Here is a 22,306-nt window from a genome sequence, read left to right as displayed (position 1 = left end):
GCGCGCACGCGCGCACACGCACACGCACACGCACACGCACAGAGACAGTTGAAGCTTCAACAGCGGAATTACATGATTTATTTATTTTTATAAAGGAGAGAAATAGTTTCAGTTGTGGTGGGCCGTGGTTGAGATGACTAAATATCTTCTGGGATTTAAAGAGGGGTCACAACATAGTGCTGTTTTTTTTAATCGATAAGTATAGCCTACCAAGGCTTGGCGCTGTTTACAGTCATTACAGGGGGGAAGTGTCCCATCCCTCTCCCTTATTACCAAGGGGGATAAACCACTTACACAGAGAAGCCCGCGGAGTGGCTGAAACACCTGTCAATCACTCGGTGGTCCTGCGGAGTTCGATCGAGGAACCAGAGTCAAAACAGAAGTCGGAAAGTCACATTTCACCAATGCGTCAAAGCCTGGGTTTGACCAACTGAAAAGGGATTCATAATCATAACTTCATTAACCAGAATTGAATAATAACGTTAAATTGTTCCGTGACGGCTGTGGTCTATATGGTACTGCATTCTTTCCTTTAAAAATGTTACATTTTGGCGTAGAATGTTGGTTACATATGACCAAATAAATTGTTGACCATTTGGAGTCTGAGGACTTTACTGGAAGGGATGCCAGACAACCAACGTGCGTGAGACCATCCTCTCCCCTTGTACCTGGTGGTAATACCGACTGGCCAACGCGATGGCGTCCGAGGTGGTCTGCGGGCTGATCTTCAGATTGCTTCTTCCGATATGTTTAGCAACAGGTACGTTTTATGCATAAAAAGGTACCGCATCTAATGCGCCATCCAAATAGTCATGAAAACAGTATTTAAAAAACCAACCTCACAGGCATTGCAGATGACAGCCTGCAACAAAATATTAGTTTAAATATGTTTATTGCCCTAATAATAACAGTCATACTTTTATGAAGGAATTCATATATATATATTTAAAACGTTACAGTAGGCTAATCAATGTCTGGGTACTGTGTTACAGGTTTGTGGTTCTTGTTGGACAAGTAATGACACTAGAATTCAGTCGTCTTTGATTTCGTAATAACCACTGAAATCCATGTATTTATGGAAAACCTCCTAATATGAGCACGTATTATTTCACAGGGGCGGTTGTGCGTAACACACTGCAACCTTTCAGTCGTATTCCATTACTTTTCTGCTCCAAGTTAATATCTGAAATAAAAAAACGTTTATTTTTATTTTACCTTTATTTTACTAGGCAAGCCAGTTAAGAACAAATTCTTATTTTCAATGACGGCCTAGGAACAGTGGGTTAACTGCCTGTTCAGGGGCAGAACGACCTATTTGTACCTTGTCAGCTCGGGAATTCGAACTTGCAACCTTTCAGTTACTAGTCCAACGCTCTAACCACTAGGCTAAAAAATGTGTCTTAGGTTACTTGATAAAGTTCATATCTTTTCCCTTTCCTTCACCAACTGTTCAGACTAGAACGGGTCTATTGCTGTGTCATGAACTGCGTATGGACGTCATGTGGAATTGATCTTGAGCGCCTTTTGGAGCCGTGTAATTTCTCCAAGCATCTGAAAAACACGATGTGAGATTTAAAGTACCAAATATTATACCATTTGGTTGTGACGTATTTATTACCATGAAATAATTAGGAGAGTTCATCTATTTTGATTTTTGCTTATTCAGTGTCAAAAACATTCAACTAAATTCTTGATTTTTTTTATTGTATTTCTCAACCACAAGTATAATTTGTAGTAGACCATAGTACTGTAAACATTTTCAGTATTAATTCAGTAAGCATGTCCAGTTTTTGATGAGCAATGTCATTGTCAGTATCGCCTAGGGCGGTAGGGTTAGCATAGGTAGGTACTAGGTAGACAGATAGACCAGTAACTAGGGGGTAGACAGATAGACCAGTAACTAGGGGGTAGACAGGTAGACCAGTAACTAGGGGGTAGACAGGTAGACCAGTAACTAGGGGGTAGACAGGTGGACCAGTAACTAGGGGGTAGACAGGTGGACCAGTAACTTGGGGGTAGGTAGGTAGACAGGTGGACCAGTAATTAGGGGTAGGGGGTAGACAGGTAGACCAGTAACTAGGGGGTAGACAGGTAGACCAGTAACTAGGGGGTAGGCAGGTGGACCAGTAACTTGGGGGTAGGTAGGTAGACAGGTGGACCAGTAACTAGGGGCAGGTAGGTAGACAGGTGGACCAGTAACTAGGGGGTAGGTAGACAGGTGGACCAGTAACTATGGGTAGGTAGGTAGACAGGTGGACCAGTAACTAGGGGTAGGTAGACAGGTGGACCAGTAACTAGGGGTAGGTAGGTAGACAGGTGGACCAGTAACTAGGGGTAGGTAGGTAGACAGGAGGACCAGTAACTAGGGTGTAGGTAGACAGGTGGACCAGTAACTAGGGGGTAGGTAGACAGGTGGACCAGTAACTAGGGGGTAGGTAGACAGGTGGACCAGTAACTAGGGGTAGGTAGACAGGTGGACCAGTAACTAGGGGGTAGGTGGACCAGTAACTAGGGGTAGGTAGGTAGACAGGAGGACCAGTAACTAGGGTGTAGGTAGACAGGTGGACCAGTAACTAGGGTGTAGGTAGACAGGTGGACCAGTAACTAGGGTGTAGGTAGACAGGTGGACCAGTAACTAGGGGGTAGGTAGACAGGTGGACCAGTAACTAGGGGGTAGGTGGACCAGTAACTAGGGGTAGGTAGGTAGTAGCGGTGCGTGGGTAAAATCACTGGGGAAGCCAAGCCCTCCCTCCCCAAGAAGAAGCCATAATGTTATAACTATGTACTGTGATAATTGCGTTGTTTTCTCTATAACCTGTTAGTTCATCTGCCTTGACACCGTGATATTTAGGTCTAAAGCCGAGACAATAAAAAATAAATTCAACCACACCTTTGTTTCATCACAAAACCAGAGCAACATCTGTCTGGTGAAGTCCACAAAGCACATTGTATGTAACAAACAGTTACATGACCTACAGCAGGTCAAGCAAGGTAATGTTTCAGACATTTTCGGACCACTAAACAACTCTTGATTTAGAACCACAGAGAGTTACTGCAAGTCACGAAGAAAACCAGAGCTGCCTCCACTATTCCAGCACCACATGGAACTGCCTCCACTATTCCAGCACCATGTCAACAACAGGAACTGCCTCCACTATTCCAGCACCATGTCAACAACAGGAGCTGCATCCACTAGTCCAGCACCATTTCATCAACAGGAGCTGCCTCCACTATTCCAGCACCATTTCAACTTCAACATCATAAAATCACCTCTGCTTAGTCTCATACAGTGACAACTTAAAGATACCAAAAACGATTTAGTCCAACGTAAGCTAAATATGATGTGGCTGTCCATGGTTCTGATTTCTGTGTGTGTGTGTGTGTGTGTGTGTGTGTGTGTGCGCTCGTTCGTGCAAGTATAGAGAACATGTTGACTCACCCTACTGGTAGGGTTTAGGAGTGGAATTTAACTCAGTAAATTCCTCTGGTTTTTAGTTTCAGACAGGCCAATCACATCATGTTTATGATCAGTGATTAGTTCATTGACTATGACTACCTTGAAAGTGAAGGATACAACATTAAGTAGCACTATTATCACAACCTCTTTCACTTATCGACAAATTCTATCTTTTGGGAGGGTCAGAAAACATTTTTCAACCAGCGATTGAGTTGTGAGACTCTGCTGTAGAGCTCATCACTCCCTCTAACTGGGAGGGGACCAGAGACAATTACTCGATGCCGACACATCTTTCTAGCTGATTTACATGCTGAAGCTATGTTGCGCTTGGTGACCTCTGACTGTTTCATCCGAACATCGTTGGTGCCGACGTGGATAACAATATCTATATACTCTCTACACTTGCCAGTTTTAGCTTCAGCCAGCACCATCTTCAGATTAGCCTTAACGTCGGTAGCCCTGCCCCCTGGTAAACAGATTAGCCTTAACGTCGGTAGCCCTGCACCCTGGTAAACAGATTAGCCTTAACGTCGGTAGCCCTGCCCCCTGGTAAACAGATTAGCCTTAACGTCGGTAGCCCTGCCCCCTGGTAAACAGATTAGCCTTAACGTCAGTAGCCCTGCCCCCTGGTAAACAGATTAGCCTTAACGTCGGTAGCCCTGCCCCCTGGTAAACAGATTAGCCTTAACGTCGGTAGCCCTGCCCCCTGGTAAACAGATAAGCCTTAACGTCGGTAGCCCTGCCCCCTGGTAAACAGATTAGCCTTAACGTCGGTAGCCCCGCCCCCGGGTAAACAGTGTATGATCGCTGGATGATTCGTTTTAAGTCTAATACTGCGGGTAATGGAGTCGCCAATGACTAGAGTTTTCAATTTGTCAGAGCTAATGGTGGGAGGCTTCAGCGGCTCAGACCCTGTAACGGGTGTAGGAGAGACCTGAGAAGGCTCTGCCTCTGACTCCCTAACGGGAGGAGTAGAGACCTGAGAAGGCTCGGCCTCTGACTCCGTAATGGGAGGAGTAGAGACCTGAGAAGGCTCGGCCTCTGACTCCCTAACGGGAGGAGTAGAGACCTGAGAAGGCTCAGCCTCTGACTCCCTAACGGGAGGAGTAGAGACCTGAGAAGGCTCGGCTTCTGACTTCATAACGGGTGGAGGAGAGACCTGAGAAGGCTCGGTCTCTGACTCCGTAACGGGTGGAGGAGAGACCTGAGAAGGCTCGGCCTCTGACTCCCTAACGGGAGGAGTAGAGACCTGAGAAGGCTCGGCTTCTGACTCCGTAATGGGAGGAGTAGAGACCTGAGAAGGCTCGGCCTCTGACTCCCTAACGGGAGGAGTAGAGACCTGAGAAGGCTCGGCTTCTGACTTCATAACGGGTGGAGGAGAGACCTGAGAAGGCTCGGTCTCTGACTCCGTAACGGGTGGAGGAGAGACCTGAAAAGGCTCGGCTTCTGACTCCGTAACAGGTGGAGGAGAGACCTGAGAAGGCTCGGCCTCTGACTCCGTAATGGGAGGAGTAGAGACCTGAGAAGGCTCGGCTTCTGACTCCGTAACGGGTGTAGGAGAGACCTGAGAAGGCTCGGCCTCTGACTCCCTAACGGGAGGAGTAGAGACCTGAGAAGGCTCGGCCTCTGACTTCATAACGTGTGGAGGAGAGATCAGAGAAGGCTCGGCTTCTGACTCCGTAACAGGTGGAGGAGAGACCTGAGAAGGCTCGGCCTCTGACTCCCTAACGGGAGGAGTAGAGACCTGAGAAGGCTCAGCCTCTGACTCCCTAACGGGAGGAGTAGAGACCTGAGAAGGCTCGGCTTCTGACTCCGTAACGGGAGGAGTAGAGACCTGAGAAGGCTCGGTCTCTGACCCCGTAACAGGAGGAGTAGAGACCTGAGAAGGCTCGGTTTCTGACTCCGTAACGGGAGGAGTAGAGACCTGAGAAGGCTCGGCTTCTGACTCCGACTCGTTGATTAATGGGGAGAACAAGTTGAAAGTTTCTATCGGCTGAATGAGAGACACTGAGCACGCCGACAGCATTTCTTTACAAAAGTCCTGAGAAAATAGTCCGGCTGCGGGGACTGTGCTGTGGGATTAACACTACTGCCTGAATTTACTGGTAGAACAGATACTGTTTCATCCTTTCAGCCTAACGATTGCGTCTGAAACCGATCTTGCTAGTCGGCTATTCTCACCATAAGGTGATAGTTCTCCCTTTCACATTATTGACATGGTAGACCTCCTCAGCATGTTAATTGTTCCTACGCTGAGTTCACATTAACACACAGAGACTGTCAGGATGATTAACCACGTCAAGTGTGTTCTCTCTGAGGCTGATATCTAACAGACTAAACAGCAATACCACATGTGCAGATATCTGTATGGTACATGTTCAGATATCTGTATGGTACATGTTCAGATATCTGTATGGTACATGTCCAGATATCTGTATGGTACATGTTCAGATATCTGTATGGTACATGTCCAGATATCTGTATGGTACATGTCCAGATATCTGTATGGTACATGTTCAGACATGTTCAGATATCTGTATGGTACATGTCCAGATATCTGTATGGTACATGTCCAGATATCTGTATGGTACATGTCCAGATATCTGTATGGTACATGTTCAGATATGTCCAGATATCTGTATGGTACATGTTCAGCCATGTCCAGATATCTGTATGGTACATGTTCAGCCATGTCCAGATATCTGTATGGTACATGTTCAGATATCTGTATGGTACATGTCCAGATATCTGTATGGTACATGTTCAGATATCTGTATGGTACATGTCCAGATATCTATATGGTACATGTTCAGATATCTGTATGGTACATGTCCAGATATCTGTATGGTACATGTTCAGCCATGTCCAGATATCTGTATGGTACATGTTCAGATATCTGTATGGTACATGTCCAGATATCTGTATGGTACATGTTCAGATATCTGTATGGTACATGTTCAGATATCTGTATGGTACATGTTCAGATATCTGTATGGTACATGTCCAGATATCTGTATGGTACATGTTCAGATATCTGTATGGTACATGTCCAGATATCTATATGGTACATGTTCAGCCATGTCCAGATATCTGTATGGTACATGTCCAGATATCTGTATGGTACATGTCCAGCCATGTCCAGATATCTGTATGGTACATGTTCAGCCATGTCCAGATATCTGTATGGTACATGTTCAGCCATGTTCAGATATCTGTATGGTACATGTCCAGATATCTGTATGGTACATGTCCAGATATCTGTATGGTACATGTCCAGATATCTATATGGTACATGTCCAGATATCTGTATGGTACATGTCCAGATATCTATATGGTACATGTCCAGATATCTGTATGGTACATGTGCAGATATCTGCATGGTACATGTCCAGATATCTGTATGGTACATGTCCAGATATCTGTATGGTACATGTCCAGACATGTTCAGATATCTGTATGGTACATGTCCAGATATCTATATGGTACATGTCCAGATATCTGTACGGTACATGTTCAGATATCTGTATGGTACATGTCCAGCCATGTCCAGATATCTGTATGGTACATGTCCAGCCAAGTCCAGATATCTGTACGGTACATGTGCAGATATCTGTATGGTACATGTCCAGATATCTGTATGGTACATGTCCAGATATCTGTATGGTACATGTTCAGATATCTGTATGGTACATGTCCAGATATCTGTATGGTACATGTCCAGATATCTGTACGGTACATGTGCAGATATCTGTATGGTACATGTCCAGATATCTGTATGGTACATGTCCAGATATCTGTACGGTACATGTGAAGATATCTGTATGTCTTTATATGTCTCTGGTCAATACTGTCTGAAATTCAACATTTCAATTCTGTTAAATATGTTGTTTTTACTTTAATGTCGCTACTTTTGAGTGAATTACTAATATCTGTGTGTGTCTGTTACAGCTTGTTTGTTCCGGTACAATGGGCTATCATTCGTCTACCTCATCTACCTCCTCCTTATTCCCCTTTTCCCTGAGCCCACCAGCACAACCATGCAGGGTAAGTCTCCCTCTTTCTCTATCACCCTCTTCGCTCTACCTCTTCCTCGTCCTTCTTTACCACCTCCTCTATCTCCTCCTCTACCTCCGCCTCTACCTCCTCCTCTACCTCAACTTCATCCTCCTCTACCTCCTCTTCATACTCCTCTACCTCCTCCTCCTCTACCTCCGCCTCTACCTCCTCCTCTACCTCAACTTCATCCTCCTCTACCTCCTCTTCATACTCCTCTACCTCCTCCTCCTCTTCATACTCCTCTACCTCCTCCTCCTCTACCTCCTCTACCTCCTCCTCCTCTACTACCTCTTCCTCTACCTCCTCCTCCTCCTCCTCCTCTACCTCCTCCTCCTCTACTTCCTCCTCCTCTACCTCCTCCTCCTCTACCTCCTCCTCTACCTCCTCCTCCTCTACCTCCTCCTCCTCCTCCTCTACCTCCTCCTCTACCTCCTCCTCCTCTACCACCTCCTCTACCTCCTCCTCCTCCTCTACTTCCTCCTCCTCTACCTCCTCCTCCTCTACCTCCTCCTCTACCTCCTCCTCCCCCTCCTCCTCCTCTACCTCCTCCTCTACCTCTACCTCCTCTACCTCCTCCTCTTCCTCCTCCTCTACCTCCTCTACCTCCTCCTCCTCTACCTCCTCCTCCTCTACCTCCTCTACCACCTCATCTACCTCCTCTACCTCCTCCTCCTCTACCTCCTCCTTCTCCTCTACCTCCTCCTCTACCTCCTCCTCCTCTACCTCCTCCTCCTCTACCTCCTCTACCACCTCATCTACCTCATCTTCATCTTCCTCTTCATCCTCCTCCTCATCCTCCTCTTCATCCTCCTCTACCTCGTCCTTAGCCTCCTCTACTTCCTCCTCTACCTCCACTACCTCCTCCCTCAACTTTTCTCTCTTCCTCCTCCTCATCCTCTACCTCTACCTCCTCGTCTTCTCTCTACCTCCTCTTCTCTCTACCTTCTCCTATTCTCTCTATCTCTTCCTCCTCCTCATCCTCTACCTCTACCTCCTCCTCTTCTCTCTACCTCCTCTTCTCTCTACCTTCTCCTATTCTCTCTATCTCTTCCTCCTCCTCATCCTCTACCTCTACCTCCTCCTCTTCTCTCTATCTCCTCATCCTCTACCTCTACCTCCTTGTCTTCTCTCTACCTCCTCTTCTCTCTACCTCCTCTTCTCTCTATCTCCTCATCCTCTACCTCTACCTCCTCGTCTTCTCTCTACCTCCTCTTCTCTCTACCTTCTCCTATTCTCTCTATCTCTTCCTCCTCATCCTCCTCTACCTCTACCTCATCTTCTCTCTACCTTCTCCTATTCTCTCTATCTCTTCCTCCTCTAATTCTACCTCCTCTTCTCTCTACCTTCTCCTCTTCTCTCTATCTCTTCCTCCTCATCCTCCTCTACTTCTACCTCCTCTTCTCTCTACCTTCTCCTCTTCTCTCTATCTCTTCCTCCTCATCCTCCTCTACTTCTACCTCCTCTTCTCTCTACCTTCTCCTCTTCTCTCTATCTCTTCCTCCTCATCCTCCTCTACCTCCTCTTCTCTCTACCTCCTCCTCATCCTCCTCTTCTCTCTACCTCCTCCTCATCCTCCTCTACCTCTATCTCCTCCTCTTCTCTCTACCTCCATCTCCTCCTCTTCTCTCTACCTCCTCCTCATCCTCCTCTACCTCTACCTCCTCCTCTTCGCTCTACCTCCTCCTTATCCTCCTCTACCTCTACCTCCTCCTATTCCCTCTTTGCCTCTAACTCTTCTCTAAACGTCACATAGTCAACTGGCGCTCATAAATACTTCACCTCCAGAACCAACCACCTTCACAGAATTCTCTGTTTCAGAAAAGCCAAATGGTTTTTCCTTGATGACATGATTTCCTTGGCAATGATTGGATAATGCAGCTAGTTTGGTCACTGGTTGTATGCTTTGTCCAAGAGAGAAATGTATTGCCTATTTGGGCTCCCGACAAGTGCAGCGGTCTAAGACAATGCATCTCAGTGCTTGAGACGTCACTACAGACACCGTGGTTTGTATCTAGGCTGTATCACAACCGGTCGTGATTGGGAGTCACGTAGGGTGGCACACAATTGGCCCAGAGTCGTCCGGGTTAGGGTTTGGCCGAGGTAGGCAGTCATTGTAAATAATAATTTGTTCTTAACTTGCTTGCCTAGTTAAATAAAGGTTAATTTAAAATGTAAAACATGTATTATTCAATTGAATCGAGAGAGGGGTTCTCAGAATTCAGATGAGGAGAACTGATGTAAAAGCTACTCAGCTGTTTTGAACAGAAAAGGTCATAAGGAGATCTAAGAGGTCAATGCTTAGTGTATTATATGTAGAAGTTGTCCTGAACTTAATCCTGCAGCTGACCAGTTATGACATGAGTTCTGGGTTCACTTAGAATACAGTCCTCTTGATCTCTCCTCTGGCCCAGTGTGGTTTAGTGTGGCATTGTGGTCATGAAAAGAGCCTAGAGACAGGTATTCCTTCCTATACCACAGAAGGATAGTAAACTGGATGGTTAAGACGGTTAGAACCCCCCCCCAATACCTTATACCACTCAACACGGTGCTTCCTGGAAAGTTCAATCACGTCAATGTTTAACAATACATACAGCTAGATTGGCTCAGGAGAGGAGAGGACGCTGATGTCCTCTCAGTAAATAAAAGACACGAAGGAGGGAGGGAGAGGGAGAGAGAGAGAGAGAGAGAGAGAGGGGAGGGAGGGAGGGAGGGAGGGAGGAGGAGGGAGAGAGAGAGAGAGAGAGAGAGAGAGAGAGAGAGAGAGAGAGAGAGAGAGAGAGAGAGAGAGAGAGAGAGAGAGAGAGAGAGAGAGAGAGAGAGAGAGAGAGAGAGAGAGAGAGAGAGAGAGAGAGAGAGAGAGAGATAAAAGCCTGTCTGTCAGGAAGTAAAGGAGAATAGATGTAGGGAGGGAAGGATGGAATAGAGGGTGAGAAGGAAGGAGAGAAGAAGGGAAGGAGAGAGGGAGGGACGGAGGAAGGGATGATGGAATGGAGGGATAGAGTGCAGTATGGAGGAAGGGATGATGGAATGGAGGGATGGAGTGGTATGGAGGAAGGAGAGAGGGAAGGAGAGAGATAGGGAAGGAGAGAGGGAGGGAGATAGGGAAGGTGAGAGGGATGGACGGAGGAAGGGATGATGGAATGGAGGGATAGAGTGGTATGGAGGAAGGGATGATGGAATGGAGGGATAGAGTGCAGTATGGTGGAAGGGATGATGGAATGGAGGGATGGAGTGCAGTATGGAGGAAGGGATGATGGAATGGAGGGATAGAGTACAGTATGGAGGAAGGAGAGAGAGAGAGGAGAGTCTTTAAAGTGTACTACTTACCGTCTCATCAATAGGTAATGAGAGAAGAAGACTTCTGCAAGGTAATGTCAGGGAATGTATGACTTCAGGGTCACATAGTGTCACATAGGTCAGTCCAACACTATAGTTATCCCCTCTGCCTGTAAAGATGTGAAGGTGGGGTCCTGTTGGGGTCCTACTCTCATCCTCTACATATAGACTCTATTGAGCATCCTGGTCCTACCCTCATCCTCTACACATAGACTCTATTGAACATCCTGGTCCTACCCCAGAGAGAGAATATAGAGTCTTTGAGCATCCTGGTCCTACCCCCTCATCCTCTCACAATAGACTAATGAACAAGAAGTCCTACCCCATGGCCCATAATCTACATATAGACTCTATTGAACATCCTGGTCCTACCCCCATGGCCCATCCTCTACATATAGACTCTATTGAACATCCTGGTCCTACCCCCATGGCCCATCCTCTACACATAGACTCTATTGAACATCCTGGTCCTACCCCCATGGCCCATCCTCTACACATAGACTCTATTGAGCATCCTGGTCCTACCCCATGGCCCATCCTCTACACATAGACTCTATTGAGCAGCATCCATATAGACTCTATTGAGCATCCTGGTCCTACCCCATCCTCTACATATAGACTCTGAACATTGAACATCCTGGTCCTACCCCCATCCATCCTCTATATAGATATGAGACTCTATTACACATAGACTCTATTGAGCATCCTGGTCCTACCCCTCATCCTCTACCCATAGACTCTATTGAACATCCTGGTCCTACCCCCATCCTCTACATATAGACTCTATTGAACATCCTGGTCCTACCCCCATGGCCCATCCTCTACATATAGACTCTATTGAACATCCTGGTCCTACCCCCCATGGCCCATCCTCTACACATAGACTCTATTGAACATCCTGGTCCTACCCCCATGGCCCATCCTCTACACATAGACTCTAGACTCACATATTGAACATCCTGGTCCTACCCCCATGGCCCATCCTCTACACATAGACTCTATTGAACATCCTGGTCCTACCCTCATCCTCTACATATAGACTCTATTGAGCATCCTGGTCCTACCCTCATCCTCTACACATAGACTCTATTGAACATCCTGGTCCTACCCCCATCCTCTACATATAGACTCTATTGAACATCCTGGTCCCCATCCTCTACATATAGACCTATTGAACATCCTGGTCCTACCCCATGGCCCATCCTCTACATATAGACTCTATTGAACATCCTGGTACCCCCTATCCTCCCCCATCCTGGCCCATCCTCTACATATAGACTCTATTGAACATCCTGGTCCTACCCCCATGGCCCATCCTCTACACATAGACTCTATTGAGCATCCTGGTCCTACCCCCATGGCCCATCCTCTACACATAGACTCTATTGAGCATCCTGGTCCTACCCCCATCCTCTACATATAGACTCTATTGAACATCCTGGTCCTACCCCCATCCTCTACATATAGACTCTATTGAACATCCTGGTCCTACCCCCATGGCCCATCCTCTACATATAGACTCTATTGAACATCCTGGTCCTACCCCCATGGCCCATCCTCTACACATAGACTCTATTGAACATCCTGGTCCTACCCCCATGGCCCATCCTCTACACATAGACTCTATTGAACATCCTGGTCCTACCCCCATCCTCTACATATAGACTCTATTGAACATCCTGGTCCTACCCCCATCCTCTACACATAGACTCTATTGAACATCCTGGTCCTACCCCCCCCATCCTCTACATATAGACTCTATTGAACATCCTGGTCCTACCCCCATGGCCCATCCTCTACACATAGACTCTATTGAACATCCTGGTCCTACCCTCATCCTCTACATATAGACTCTATTGAACATCCTGGTCCTACCCCCATGGCCCATCCTCTACACATAGACTCTATTGAACATCCTGGTCCTACCCTCATCCTCTACATATAGACTCTATTGAGCATCCTGGTCCTACCCTCATCCTCTACACATAGACTCTATTGAACATCCTGGTCCTACCCCCATCCTCTACATATAGACTCTATTGAACATCCTGGTCCTACCCCCATCCTCTCCATATAGACTCTATTGAACATCCTGGTCCTACCCCTATGGCCCATCCTCTACACATAGACTCTATTGAACATCCTGGTCCTACCCCCATGGCCCATCCTCTACACCATGGGTGTCAAACTCTGGCCCGTGGGCCAAATTTGGCCCACGGGGTAATTATATTTGGCCCGCGAGACAATACCAAATTACTACTAGAGCTGGCCCGCCGGTATTATACAGCGCATTCACCACTAATACTACGAATCCCACAATGCTCTGCTGTTTTCGCGCGCCAATCAGGACAGGACCCAGAAACGCTCTCTCCTCTGTGACAGTAGTCATAGCAACATAGACGCTACAACTGTCAGCGAGCTAACCCTTCCCAAAAATGGCGAAAAGAAAGGCAGAAAACAGGAGCTTTCTGGACAAGTGGGAGGCAGAATATCTGTTTACATATGTAAAAGACAAACCTGTTTGTCTTGTTTGTGGAGTCAACGTGGCTGTAAGTAAGGAGTACAACATTAGACGACACTATGAAACGAAACACCATGACAAATACAAGGACCTGGACATGACTCAAAGGAGCCAGAAAGTAGAGGAGATGAAAAAGAAGTTTGGTTTCACAACAGAATATGTTTAAAAAAGCCACATCACAAAGCGAGGCTGCTGTAAAGGCTAGTTATATAGTGGCAGCAGAGATCGCAAAATCAGCCCGGCCCTTTAATGAGGGAGAGTTCATGAAAAAGTGCATGATGAAGGTTTGTGACCTCGTATGCCCAGAGAAAAACAAGCATTTTCAAACGTGAGCCTGAGCAGGAACACAGTAGCTGATCGCACATGTGATCTTGCCACCAATCTGTATGACCAGCTGATGGAAAAGGGAAAAGATTTTGTTGCGTTCTCCTCGCTGTGGATGAGAGCTGCGACGCATCTGATACTGCTCAGCTGTCAGTCTTCATCCGTGGAGTGGACTCAAATCTGTGTGTTACGGAGGAGCTATTAGGATTCAAATCAATGCATGGCACAACCACAGGAAAGGAAATCTTTGAGGAGGTTTCCAAATGTGTAACTGAAATAAAGCTGCCGTGGGATAAACTCGTTGGATTAACGACAGATGGTGCGCCAGCGTGTGCGGTAAAAAGAGTGGACTGGTGGGCATGGTTCGGGAGAAGATGCGGGAAGAGAACTGTGCAGGTGAGCTAACTGTTTACCACTGCATCATACATCAGGAAGCACTGTGTGCCAAAGCCCTAAAGATGGAACATGTTATGACCACAGTAACACAGGTAGTTAACTTTATAAGAGGCAAAGGTCTAAATCACCGCCAGTTTAAATCTTTTCTGGAGGAGTGTGGTTCGGAATACGCAGACGTGCCGTATCACACAGAGGTGAGATGGCTAAGCAGAGGAAAAGTACTGAACAGATGTTTCGAGCTGCGTGAGGAAATATGTCAATTCCTGGAAACCAAAGGGAAGGATACAGCAGAGCTCCGGGAGCAAAAGTTCCTGTGTGAGCTGGCCTTTCTCTGTGACATCTCAAGCCATCTCGATGCGCTGAACCTGCAGCTTCAGGGGCGGGGGCGCATCATCACAGACATGTACGCTGCAGTGAGGGCCTTCAAAACTAAACTGTGCCTGTGGGAGAATCAGATGCTGCAAGGAAACCCTTGCCATTTTCCCTGCTGCCAATCCATAAAAGCGCAGATCTCTACCGCCGTGTTCCCATGCGCACAGTTTGCTGAAAAACTTAGTGTTCTCGCCGCTGAGTTTAGCCGGCGATTTGCCGACTTCGATGCCCAGAAATGCAAGTTTGAACTGCTTAGTAATCCCTTCGCAGTTGATGTGGAAAATGCACCAACCAACATCCAAATGGAGCTGATTGAACTCCAGTGCAACGACACGCTGAAGTCAAAGTATGATGCTGTGGGCGCCGCACAGTTTCCACGGTTCATCCCTGACACAATGCCTCAGCTCCACACCCAAGCTGCTCAGATGCTCTCCATGTTCGGCAGCACTTATCTATGCGAGCAACTTTTCTCCTCGATGAAGATGACCAAAACAACTCACAGGAGACGTCTGACTGATGAACATCTTCGCTCGATACTGAGGATTTCTTCAGCTCAGAGCTTGAGCCCAGACATTGATGAACTAGCATCCAAGAAGAGATGCCAGGTATCTGGCTTGGGCACATCAGATTAGACCAGTGTGCAATAATTAACGTTTTCTTTATGCACGTTTTCTTGCTACAAGGCATGGGCTTGAATGGTTGATTGATTTATTATCATTTTATTTGTCAAATTATTAGCCAGTGGAAAAAGTTTATTTTGGTATTTAAATCAGAAGGCTGCAAATAGAAAAGAGGCATACAATTTTTATTTAAATTTTATTTATTTAATAAATGAATGCCATTGATGTGTTTTTTCATTTGAAATTCGATTTTGCATGTCTCCACTATTAAATTATATATTGTATGGTAATAAGCGATGCTTGTTCCATATTCAATGTTAAAGCAAAACTTGTTTGGGTCCATATTAAAAGGTTAATTTGTTCAATGTTGGCCCGTGACTTTGTTCAGGTTTTACATTTTGGCCCACTGGGTATTTGAGTTTGACACCCCTGCTCTACACATAGACTCTATTGAGCATCCTGGTCCTACCCTCATCCTCTACACATAGATTCTATTGAACATCCTGGTCCTAACCCATCCTCTACACATAGACTCTATTGAGCATCCTGGTCCTACCCCCATCCTCTACACATAGACTCTATTGAGCATCCTGGTCCTACCCCCATCCTCTACATATAGACTCTATTGAGCATCCTGGTCCTACCCCCATGGACCATCCTCTACACATAGACTCTATTGAGCATCCTGGTCCTACCCCCATGGCCCATCCTCTACACATAGACTCTATTGAGCATCCTGGTCCTACCCCCATGGCCCATCCTCTACACATAGACTCTATTGAACATCCTGGTCCTACCCCCATGGCCCATCCTCTACACATAGACTCTATTGAACATCCTGGTCCTACCCCCATGGCCCATCCTCTACACATAGACTCTATTGAGCATCCTGGTCCTACCCCCATGGCCCATCCTCTACACATAGACTCTATTGAGCATCCTGGTCCTACCCCCATCCTCTACACATGGACTCTATTGAGCATCCTGGTCCTACCCCCATCCTCTACACATGGACTCTATTGAGCATCCTGGTCCTACTCCCATCCTCTACACATGGACTCTATTGAGCATCCTGGTCCTACCCCCATCCTCTACACATGGACTCTATTGAGCATCCTGGTGAAGGATAGCAGACAAACATAAAGATTCAAGCAGCCATGCTGGGGTTCAAGCTTTGGCCTCATAGCACCAGCATCAGGACAAATTTGACACATTTTACATACGATGAACTACTTCTGTACTCCTTATCACACTTGCCAAATATCAGAACTCGAACAGCTAGATTCATATCCCTGAGCACGTGTGCCAAATTTCATCACTCTTGAGTCAAACATGTAAACAGGTGTCTTTTATAGCGCCACCGCGTGGTCGATCCGAATGTGCTTAGACATGTTAAATCTGAGTGTTTGGAAAATCAAACAGATCAAGAGATATAATTTGCCCGTTATAGCGCCGCCGTGTGGTCGATGTGATGCTTGCATACGTCAGTTCTTGACAGTGTTTGGAGCATGTGTACCAAGTTTTGTTACAATACGAATATCTGTGTCTGATTTATATGCATTTTGGTGCCAGACTACACCCATGTGATTGTCTATTGGTGAGTATGGGCCATCTTTGTTTGAAATACTAGCCTGGAAAATGTTGCGTTGGTCCATGGATGCAATATATCAAGTTTCGAGCAAATCAGTCTTTCGGCGCGAAAGGAGTCGTCTATTAAGTGTTATTCACAATTGAAAAAGGTGGAAAATCCAACATGGCGGGACCTTATTTTGTTCCTTGTAAAGAGAGAGGGACCTATGTACCAAATTTCACGACTCTGCGTTTCACGGGGTGAGGAGTGCGAGCTATCAAAGATAGCATTTTCAATTGGTATGAAATAAGACGGTGTGGCCCCATGGCCCTTTACCATCCTGCCCGGTTGCATCCTGCTGGGCCTTACCCAGGCCTTACCCAAGCCTTACCCAGGTCTTACCCAGGCCTTACCCAGGTCTTACCCAGGCCTTACCCAGGCCGTACCCAGGTCTTACTCAGATGCTTGGACCCCTAACTATTTACCAATATTATGGTTTCACCAAGCTGCTTGGACCCCTAACTATTTACCAATATTACGGCATCCAATATTATGGTTTCACAAAGCTGCTTGGACCCCTAACTATTTACCAATATTACGGCATCCAATATTATGGTTTCACCAAGCTACTTGGACCCCTAACTATTTACCAATATTATGGTTTCACCAAGCTGCTTGGACCCCTAACTATTTACCAATATTAATTATTTACCAATATTACGGCATCCAATATTATGGTTTCACCAAGCTACTTGGACCCCTAACTATTTACCAATATTATGGTTTCACCAAGCTGCTTGGACCCCTAACTATTTACCAATATTACGGCATCCAATATTATGGTTTCACCAAGCTGCCCGGACCCCTAACAATTTACCAATATTATGGTTTCACCAAACTGCCCGGACCCCTAACTATTTACCAATATTATGGTTTCACCAAGCTGCCCAGACCCCTAACTATTTACCAATATTATGGTTTCACCAAGCTGCCCGGACCCCTAACTATTTGGCGACTTCAGAATGGGTTATGTTATTTAAATCTTTTAACAGTTGCCAGTTGTTTTTTTCTCCAACAAAGCTGTTTTAAAATAAAGGATTTAATATCCCAACAAATGTATACTGAACGAAAATATACGCACAACATGTAAAGTATTGGTCCCATGTTTCATGAGCTGAAATAAAAGATCCCAGAAATGTTCCATATGCACAAAAAGCTTATTTCTCTACAATTTTGTTCACAAATTTGTTTTCATCCCTGTTTGTGAGCATTTCTCCTTTGCCAAGATAATCCATCCACCTGACAGGTGTGGCATATCAAGAAGCTGATTAAACAACATGATCATTACACAGGTGCACCTTGTGTTGGCATGCACCTACCCCAATGCTCTGTTTCTGATGACTGGGATGAATGCAGGAGTAGATTTCAGGAGCAGGACCAGACACCTTTTTGACAGATGACTGGGAGGAATGCAGGAGTAGATTTCAGGAGCAGGACCAGACACCTTTTTGACAGATGACTGGGAGGAATGCAGGAGTAGATTTCAGGAGCAGGACCAGACACCTTTTTGACAGATGACTGGGAGGAATGCAGGAGTAGATTTCAGGAGCAGGACCAGACACCTTTTTGACAGATGACTGGGAGGAATGCAGGAGCAGATTTCAGAAGCAGGACCAGACACCTTTTTGACAGATGACTGGGAGGAATGCAGGAGTAGATTTCAGGAGCAGGACCAGCCACCTTTTTGACAGATGACTGGGAGGAATGCAGGAGCAGATTTCAGGAGCAGGACCAAACACCTTTTTGACAGATGACTGGGAGGAATGTAGGAGCAGATTTCAGGAGCAGGACCAGACACCTTTTTGACAGATGACTGGGAGGAATGCAGGAGTAGATTTCAGGAGCAGGACCAGACACCTTTTTGACAGATGACTGGGAGGAATGCAGGAGCAGATTTCAGGAGCAGGACCAGACACCTTTTTGACAGATGACTGATTTAAGGGCATGTACGTGATAGGCCTATCTGGTTTATATGATTATGATGTCATAATGCTTCTTGAAAGTGTCATAATGTGTATTTTCTACAAGTTATTTAAAATATGATGTGAAAAAAACATGTCTGTAAAACAATTTAAGAAACAAACTTCCAAAGGAAAGGAAAGGGAAAAAACCAGAATGTGACTAAATGTGGATTTTGACACTCTTATGTAGTTGTCATGGCCAGTCATAAAATAATGCACTATACTGTATGTCACAACAGATGTAAATATATGGGTCACGACCATGTTATGACCGTGTTATGACCGTGTTATGACCATGTTATGACTATGTTATGACCATGTTATGACCATGTTATGACCGTGTTATGACCGTGTTACGTGTTATGACCGTGTTATGACCATGTTATGACCGTGTTATGACCGTGTTACAACAGTGTTATGACCATGTTATGACCGTGTTATGACCGTGTTACAACAGTGTTATGACCATGTTATGACCATGTTATGACCATGTTATGACCGTGTTATGACCGTGTTATGACCGTGTTACAACAGTGTTATGACCATGTTATGACCGTGTTATGACCGTGTTACAACAGTGTTATGACCATGTTATGACCGTGTTACAACAGTGTTATGACCATGTTATGACCATGTTACAACAGTGTTATGACCAGGTGTCAGGTAATGCGTTACCATAACCACTGTAGCTTTTAGTTCTACGTATACTTCTGTACGTTCCAAAAGGCTCCCTAACAGCTTCTACCCATAAGACTATTTACGTTGACCTCCCCTGCCCCCACACTCACACTCCAGTGTTAAAATAAGACTGGCTAGTAGAGATGTTGGTAGGTAGTATTTAATAAGACTAGGAGAGATGTTGGTAGGTCGTATTTAATAAGACTGGCTAGGAGAGATTTCGTTGTCGTGCTGGAAGACCCAACCACGACCCATCTTCAATGCTCTTACTGAGGGAAGGAGGTTGTTGGCCAAGATCTCGCGATACATGGCCCCATCCATCCTCCCCTCAATACGGTGCAGTCGTCCTGTCCCCTTTGCAGAAAAGCATCCCCAAAGAATGATGTTTCCACCTCCATGCTTCACGGTTGGGATGGTGTTCTTGGGGTTGTACTCATCCTTCTTCTTCCTCCAAACACGGCGAGTGGAGTTTAGACCAAAAAGCTCTATTTTTGTCTCATCAGACCACATGACCTTCTCCCATTCCTCCTCTGGATCATCCAGATAGTCATTGGCAAACTTCAGACCGGCCTGGACATGCGCTGGCTTGAGCAGGGGGACCTTGCGTGCGTTGCAGGATTTTAATCCATGACGGCGTAGTGTGTTACTAATGGTTTTCTTTGAGACTGTGGTCCCAGCTCTCTTCAGGTCATTGACCAGGTCCTGCCATGTAGTTCTGGGCTGATCCCTCACCTTCCTCATGATCATTGATGCCCCACGAGGTGAGATCTTGCATGGAGCACCAGACCGAGGGTGATTGACCGTCATCTTGAACTTCTTCCATTTTCTAATAATTGAGCCAACAGTTGTTGCCTTCTCACCAAACTTCTTGCCTATTGTCCTGTAGCCCATCCCAGCCTTGTGCAGGTCTACAATTTTATCCCTGATGTCCTTACACAGCTCTTTGGTCTTGGCCATTGTGGAGAGGTTGGAGTCTGTTTGATTGAATGTGTTGACAGGTGTCTTTTTTATACAGGGAACAAGTTCAAACAGGTGCAGTTAATACAGGTAATGAGTGGAGAACAGGAGGGCTTCTTAAAGAAAAACTAACAGGTCTGTGAGAGCCGTAATTCTTACTGGTTCGTAGGTGATCAAATACTTATGTCATGCAATAAAATGCAAATGAATTACTTAAAAATCATACAATGTGATTTTCTGGATTTTTGTTTTAGATTCCGTCTCTCATAGTTGAAGTGTACCTATGATAAAAATTACAGATCTCTACATGTTTTGTAAGTAGGAAAACATGCAAAATCGGCAGTGTATCAAATACTTGTTCTCCCCACTGAATGTACAGATGAGGATTTGCAAGTAGAGATACTGTTTGCAAAAGAGCAGAAAAACAAAAACAATATAGGGATGAGGGAGGTAGTTGGTTGGATGGGCTATTTACAGATGGGCTGTGTACAGCTGCAGCGATCGGTAAGCTGCTCTGACAGCTGACGCTTTAAGTTAATAAGGGAGATCTAAGCCTCCAACTTCAGTTGGAGTTCGATTCGTTCCAGTCATTGGCAGCAGAGAACTGGAGGAAAAGCGGCCAAAGGAGGTTTTGGCTTTGGGGATGACCAGTGAAATTTACCTGCTGGAGCGCGTGCTACGGGTGGGTGTTGTTATTGTGACCAGTGAGCTGAGATAAGGCAGAGCTTTACCTTGCAAAGACTTATAGATGACCTGGAGCCAGTGGGTTTGGCGATGAATATGTAGCGAGGACCAGCCAATGAGAGCATACAGGTCGCAGTGGTGTTTAGTATATGGGGGGCTTTAGTGAGAAAACGGATGGCACTGGGATAGAGTAGAGTGTTGGAGGCTATTTTTTAAATGACATCGCCGAAGTCAAGGATCTGTAGAATAGTCAGTTTTACGAGGGTATGTGTGGCTGCATGAATGAAGGAGGCTTTGTTGCAAAATAGGAAGTCAATTCTAGATTTAACTTTGGATTGGAGATGCTTAATATGAGTCTGGAAGGAGAGTTTACAGTCTAGCTAGACACCTAGGTATTTATAGTTGTCTACATATTCTAAGTCAGAACCGTCCAGAGTAGTGATGCTGGTCGGGCGTGCGGGTGCAGGCAGCGATTGTTTGAAGAACATGCACGGAAGCAGTGTTGTATGGCATTGAAGCTAGTCTGGAGGTTAATTAACACAGTGTCCAAAGAAGGGCCAGATGTATTACAGAATGGTGCCGTCTGCATAGAGGTGGATCAAAGAATCACCCGCAGCAAGAGCGACATCATTGATGTATATAGAGAAGAGAGTCGGCCCGAGAATTGAACCCTGTTGCACCCCCATAGAGACTGCCAAAGGTCCGGACAACAGGCCCTCCATTTTGACCCGCTGAACTCTATCTGAGAAGTAGTTGGTGAACCAGGCGAGGCAGTCATTAGAGAAACCAAGGCTGTTGAGTCTGCCGATAAGAATGCAGTGTTTGACAGAGTCGAAAGCCTTGGCCAGGTCGATGAAGACGGCTGCACAGTAATGTCTCTTATCGATGGCGGTTATGACATCTTAAGACTTTCTAGGAGAGATGTTGGTTGGTAGTAATTTCTAAACCTGGCTAGGAGAGATGTTGGTAGGTAGTAATTTTTAAACCTGGCTAGGAGAGATGTTGGTAGGTAGTAATTTCTAAACCTGGCTAGGAGAGATGTTGGTAGGTAGTAATTTAAAAGTCCTATAGCATATTAAAGTCCTAAGTGTTCCCATGTTAACATAGCATATTAAAGTCCTAAGTGTTCCCATGGGGCCATAGCATATTAAAGTCCTAAGTGTTCCCATGGAGCCATAGCATATTAAAGTCCTAAGTGTTCCCATGGGGCCATAGCATATTAAAGTCCTAAGTGTTCCCATGTTAACATAGCATATTCAAGTCCTAAGTGTTCCCATGGGGCCATAGCATATTAAAGTCCTAAGTGTTCCCATG

General features: G+C 45.8%; 1 protein-coding gene across 1 annotated transcript in view; it reads left to right on the top strand.

Annotated features, from left to right (window-relative positions):
* Nucleotides 1-696: 696 nt before the first annotated feature.
* LOC135563129 (piezo-type mechanosensitive ion channel component 2-like) overlaps nt 697-22,306 on the top strand; it is a 396,954-nt gene continuing 375,344 nt past the window's right edge. Inside the window, 2 exon segments of the mRNA XM_065006107.1 lie at nt 697-760; nt 7,406-7,501. Of these exon segments, the coding sequence (XP_064862179.1) occupies nt 697-760; nt 7,406-7,501 (160 nt within the window).

The sequence above is a fragment of the Oncorhynchus nerka genome, linkage group LG20 (assembly GCF_034236695.1).
Source record: "Oncorhynchus nerka isolate Pitt River linkage group LG20, Oner_Uvic_2.0, whole genome shotgun sequence".
Taxonomy (NCBI): domain Eukaryota; kingdom Metazoa; phylum Chordata; class Actinopteri; order Salmoniformes; family Salmonidae; genus Oncorhynchus; species Oncorhynchus nerka.
The sequence above is the reverse complement of the archived record's forward strand: the minus strand, read 5'-3'. Positions and strand labels throughout refer to the sequence as shown.